Source organism: Limulus polyphemus, unplaced genomic scaffold (assembly GCF_000517525.1).
Source record: "Limulus polyphemus unplaced genomic scaffold, Limulus_polyphemus-2.1.2 Scaffold1676, whole genome shotgun sequence".
NCBI lineage: Eukaryota > Metazoa > Arthropoda > Merostomata > Xiphosura > Limulidae > Limulus > Limulus polyphemus.
Window position 1 is genome coordinate 95,180 of NW_013667286.1, and position 5,116 is coordinate 100,295.

Below are 5,116 nucleotides of genomic sequence, written 5' to 3' on the forward strand. Positions count from 1 at the left end.
ACATCTTGTTGATCCTGCTGCTGCTATTGTTTATTAATGTCTTTACATCTTGTTGATCCTGCTGCTGCTATTGTTTATTAATGTCTTTACATCTTGTTAATCCTGCTGCTGCTGCTATTGTTTATTAATGTCTTTACATCTTGCTGATCCTGCTGCTGCTATTGTTTATTAATGTCTTTACATCTTGTTGATCCTGCTGCTGCTATTGTTTATTAATGTCTTTACATCTTGTTGATCCTGCTGCTGCTGCTGCTGCTATTGTTTATTAATGTCCATACAACTTGTTGATCCTGCTGCTGCTATTGTTTATTAATGTCCATACATCTTGTTGATCCTGCTGCTGCTATTGTTTATTAATGACTTTACATCTTGCTGATCCTGCTGCTGCTATTGTTTATTAATGACTCTACATCTTGCTGATCCTGCTGCTGCTATTGTTTATTAATGACTTTACATCTTGCCGATCCTGCTGCTATTGTTTATTAACATCTTTACATCTTGCTGATCCTGCTGCTGCTATTGTTTATTAATGTCTTTACATCTTGCTGATCCTGCTGCTGTTGTTTATTAATGGTTTGCTAAATAAGAAATAAAGTGAAATATTCTCTGTTTTTTTATTATTAACATCAGTTTCTTTACAAGTCAAAGACAAATAATGGACTTGTCATACAACCTGATACACGACTGCACATTTTACTGTGTTGAAAGGGGGAACTTTTTTCCTAAAAAAATAGTAATTCGAATCACATATACTACAGAATTTATAAACATAATTACAGTTTCCATGCTAGAATTGTAAGAAAATAATTTTTATTTGCTGCAAGTATAAAGGTTATTATTTCAGTTCAATGTCAGGACTCATCTGAACTTCATCTACCTCAGCAGTGCTTTATACCAAAGTGACCGTAATTTTCAAGATTTTTTTACTTTGTGTATTTTTAGAGATAAAATGAGCCAAATGCAAAATAAATAGTGACATATATAATTTCTATGGGAGGAAGAGTGAGATTATTGAGATAGAAACACTTAACATGTCTTACATTAATGGACTATATCAAACCTTATTTCATTTGTACGATGCTATTAGAAATTGTAATTTTTAACCTTTTAAGACTGTTACAAAAAATTTTTTTTTTCCTCCACAAAATTAGTTATGTTTCATGCAGTTTGATTCTGTAGCTTGTAGTGTTACTTGAATGTTACGTTTTATCAAAGATTTTCCGTTTAATTCTGTAGCTTGTAGTGTTACTTGAATGTTACGTTTTATCAAAGATTTTCCGTTTGATTCTGTAGCTTGTAGTGTTACTTGAATGTTACGTTTTATCAAAGATTTTCCGTTTGATTCTGTAGCTTGTAGTGTTACTTGAATGTTACGTTTTATCAAAGATTTTCCGTTTGATTCTGTAACTTGTAGTGTTACTTGAATGTTACGTTTTATCAAAGATTTTCCTGGAAGCTTTTCAAAAAATGTTTGTTTGTAAGCATGGGAACTCTGAATTTCATAAGGGGTAATCTGTAATTGAGATAATGATGAGAGAGAGAGAGAGAGAGATGCATACTAGAATTTATTTGATACAGTAACAAATTAATTAAAAATTTTAGAACGTATTTGAGAATGTTAACTGCTAAAAGAAAATGAATCGAACAATACATAAAAATTTGAGTTCTTGAAATAAAACACTGTCAATAAAATAGTTTCATGAGCTAAACACTGACAGAAAACATACAGATCAATAAAAATAAACAGAAATTTGTGTCACTAGAGGTTACATCACATGTGTTTTATACAAAACCATCAAAAACTACAACAAATGTAATAAACTAAAGTATGATCTGTAAGTCAGTAAATTGAACATGAAACCAGTAGAGTTTCAAACCTTCAAAAGTTGTTAAATATATCAGTTCTTCAAATCTTATTGTAAAGAAAAATCTAAATTTAGCCTTAGCATATGGTGATGAATAGAACATAACATTACCTTTGTCAGTACTAAGGTACACATTTTTGTGATAAGTTTATCTGAAGCGAATTAGTCTTTCATCTAATATATTATTATGTATAGATGTAAAATAAAAAGAAATGTACCATATTTGTTTAAAGAAGTTTTAGGATAATTTATTATTGTTTTAAATTTGAATTGTAATTTAAAGATATATTTACATTATTAAGTTGGTAGTTATTACATATATCAATGTAATTGAGTGGAATAAGCACCTTTTTTTTTTCTTCATACATACAGGTTTGGCTTTCCACACTTTCCATGGAAACTTCTTTGTCAGGTCCACAGATTTGTTGTCTCTTCCCAATGTGAATCCTGATGCAGGTTATGGCTTACAGGTTGCTATTGAGGAGAACTTGACAGACTACAAAAATGTCTGTTTTCAAGCTGCTGTGCTTTACACATCTAGTAAAGGTTGGTATCTCAATATATTCTGCCTCTACATTACTATAAGTGTTTAGTAGCAACAGTATACATAGTAGAAATGTTTACATCAGTCTTACAATCTAGAATGCTGTCCTTTGCATGTATGAAATTTATTTGTTCTGCTGTCTAATTTGAGCACATAATATCATATTATTGTGTTAAAGAAAGTTTAAAACCTTGACATTTCAGTTATAGTTTTATTTTGGAGGTAGTATGAGGATACATCACACATTCTTTTTACAAAATTTATTTTGCCCCTGTGAAAATCCAAGATACCAAGTTGTAAAGAGTTAACCCTCTTGTAACTGGAAGGTCAAAGTGCTCATACCACAATCTTTTGCACAGTTACTTTCAAAACTTCATTTAACTACTTTATTATCAATGTATATAAATAAACTTGATATTAAAATGTTGTCAGTAAATCACATTTTAATAATGTATGAATTTTAATTTTGAAAGGAAATATTTGAATTCTCACTCTCTCCTTTTATGTATATCATAATATTTTTTACTCTGTATTATTTCATCACCCCTCTCTGATGTCCTGAGTTTAATGTAAATTACTCATTATAGCATAGATATTATTCAGACAGTCTTATTTTTATAACATTTAATCTTCTTTGTTATGGAGATTTACTAGAAAGCCAGATCTACTTGTCAAGTCCACCTGTTACACCTGCTCTTTTTGAAATTGGCAATAATTCTGACATTTTCTATTACATCATTTATAACCAAGAGAATGAAAAAGTTTTAATTTAGTGAATGACGTATAGTGTTATATTAAAATAATAAATAATATTCAACGTTAAACTGCTACACAGTTAAAAACATTTTATTTAGGCCTATTTATGGCCTTCAGAAAGTTGACGACTCTACATGTTTCGACGTTACAACGTCATTCTCAGGAGTTGTAACATGTTGAGTCGTCTACTTTTTGAAAGCCATAGATAAGCCTAACTAAAATGTTTTTAATTGTGTACCAGTTTAACGTTGAATATTATTTATGATTTTAACTTTAAGCACAAGTGCCAAAAATACTATAATTATAGTGTTATATTGTTCTCAGTAGAAAGTTTTAGATATTTCACCAACAGATTGTAAGTTTGTTATTGCTGAGTTCAGATCGATTAACTGAGGGGATTATTTTATGGCACTTGTGCCTTAGTTAGAAAGCCAGTTAAATTATAATAGTTATAAGACATTGTTTACTTTATGTTGGTTGTTATTTTGTGTTCTCAAGTGCATTCTTGAAATAAATAAAGTTTACTTAATGTTTGAGTACCATCATTGCAAAAAAAAAAGTAGGCTTAAGTTTCACTGGCCAAAAGTAAGTACTTAATTTCTTGTTTATGTGTACATATAATTTATTTTTATAAAGTAACTAATATAAAAATTAGAAATTTACTATGTTAGATACATAAGCTGTATTTATTACATTTTGATATTTACATTTATTTACAAATGTGCATGGACCAATGGATGTCTGTTTATTAAAGATGACTTTAGGTAATGGTGATTTGTACTTTTTCATCATTTTACCAACAAATTGGTTCCTTAAAGATGACATTGTAAAGTCACTGTTGCTTCATTTTATTTTTCTGTCATGGTCATGTGATACTTGCAGTTGTCTTTAAGAATTTCTTTTTTTCAGTGTTAAGTTTAATGATTACTTTTAAAGTTTTAGTTTACTTTGTGCATTAATTTGATGTCTCAGTTACTTTGAATGATGAAGAGGAATAGGTGTGTGTGTGTGCACTACACCAAACTCACTTGGCCAGCTGCAGTATTTTGGTTTTGACAATGCACATTTCAGTTTGGTTTTTGAAGGTGGCGGTGGGCATACCCAAGTGATTTTTGAAGGTAATGGTGGGCATACCCAAGTGGTTTTTTGAAAGTGGCGGTGGGCATACCCAAGTGGTTTTTTGAAAGTGGCAGTGGGCATACCCAAGTGGTTTTTGCATACTAAAGTTTGTGTCACCAAATTCTTATTTGTATGTGTATCATTTTTAGCATGAAGTATTTTGGTCATCCATATATAGTAATGTATTGTCTGAGTGCATAATTTTTTACTCCATCGTTTCTTACTCTGTTGATTGTGTGGAATGAGAAGTGTGAAACTGTATAGTTTTAGTACAATGTGATATTATATATATATTTTAATGTAAGGTGTTTTTAATCTTTGTTTTTAGTTTAGTACTGTGTAAACTGATTATAGTTATATGGGTATGTTATTGAATGACCAAGCAGTTTAATATTGCATGGTTTAAGCAAAATGTGGTGTTTAAATTTCTAAGTGGTATTTGAGGTACATATTGTGAAAAAGTGAGTGGTTCAGTGTAATTTGAGTAGATAATGTAGTACTGTCAAGTTGAAGAATGTAGATTAATAGAATACTTCATGCACTTTGGTATTGTTTTATTTAAGTTTAGTGTGAGTGTATATTAAATTACTGTACTAGATTAAGTATTATATTCTGTAGTCTAATCATCTTGTGTAGCACTGTCTATTGTGACATTGTGTATCGTGAGTAGTAATATTGTTTAGTCTGAGCATGTATTGTATTACTGTACTAGATTAAGTAGAATATTCTGTAGTCTAATCATCTTGTGTAGTACTGTCTATTGTGACATATTGTGTAGTACTGTCTATTGTGACATATTGTGTAGTACTGTCTATTGTGACATATTGTGTAG

At 30.2% G+C, this 5,116-nt stretch overlaps 1 protein-coding gene across 1 annotated transcript in view; it reads left to right on the forward strand.

Annotated features, from left to right (window-relative positions):
• LOC106464527 (protein transport protein Sec24A-like) overlaps positions 1–5,116 on the forward strand; it is a 64,405-nt gene that overhangs the window by 53,392 nt on the left and 5,897 nt on the right. Inside the window, 1 exon segment of the mRNA XM_022392258.1 lies at positions 2,238–2,411. Within this exon segment, the coding sequence (XP_022247966.1) occupies positions 2,238–2,411 (174 nt within the window).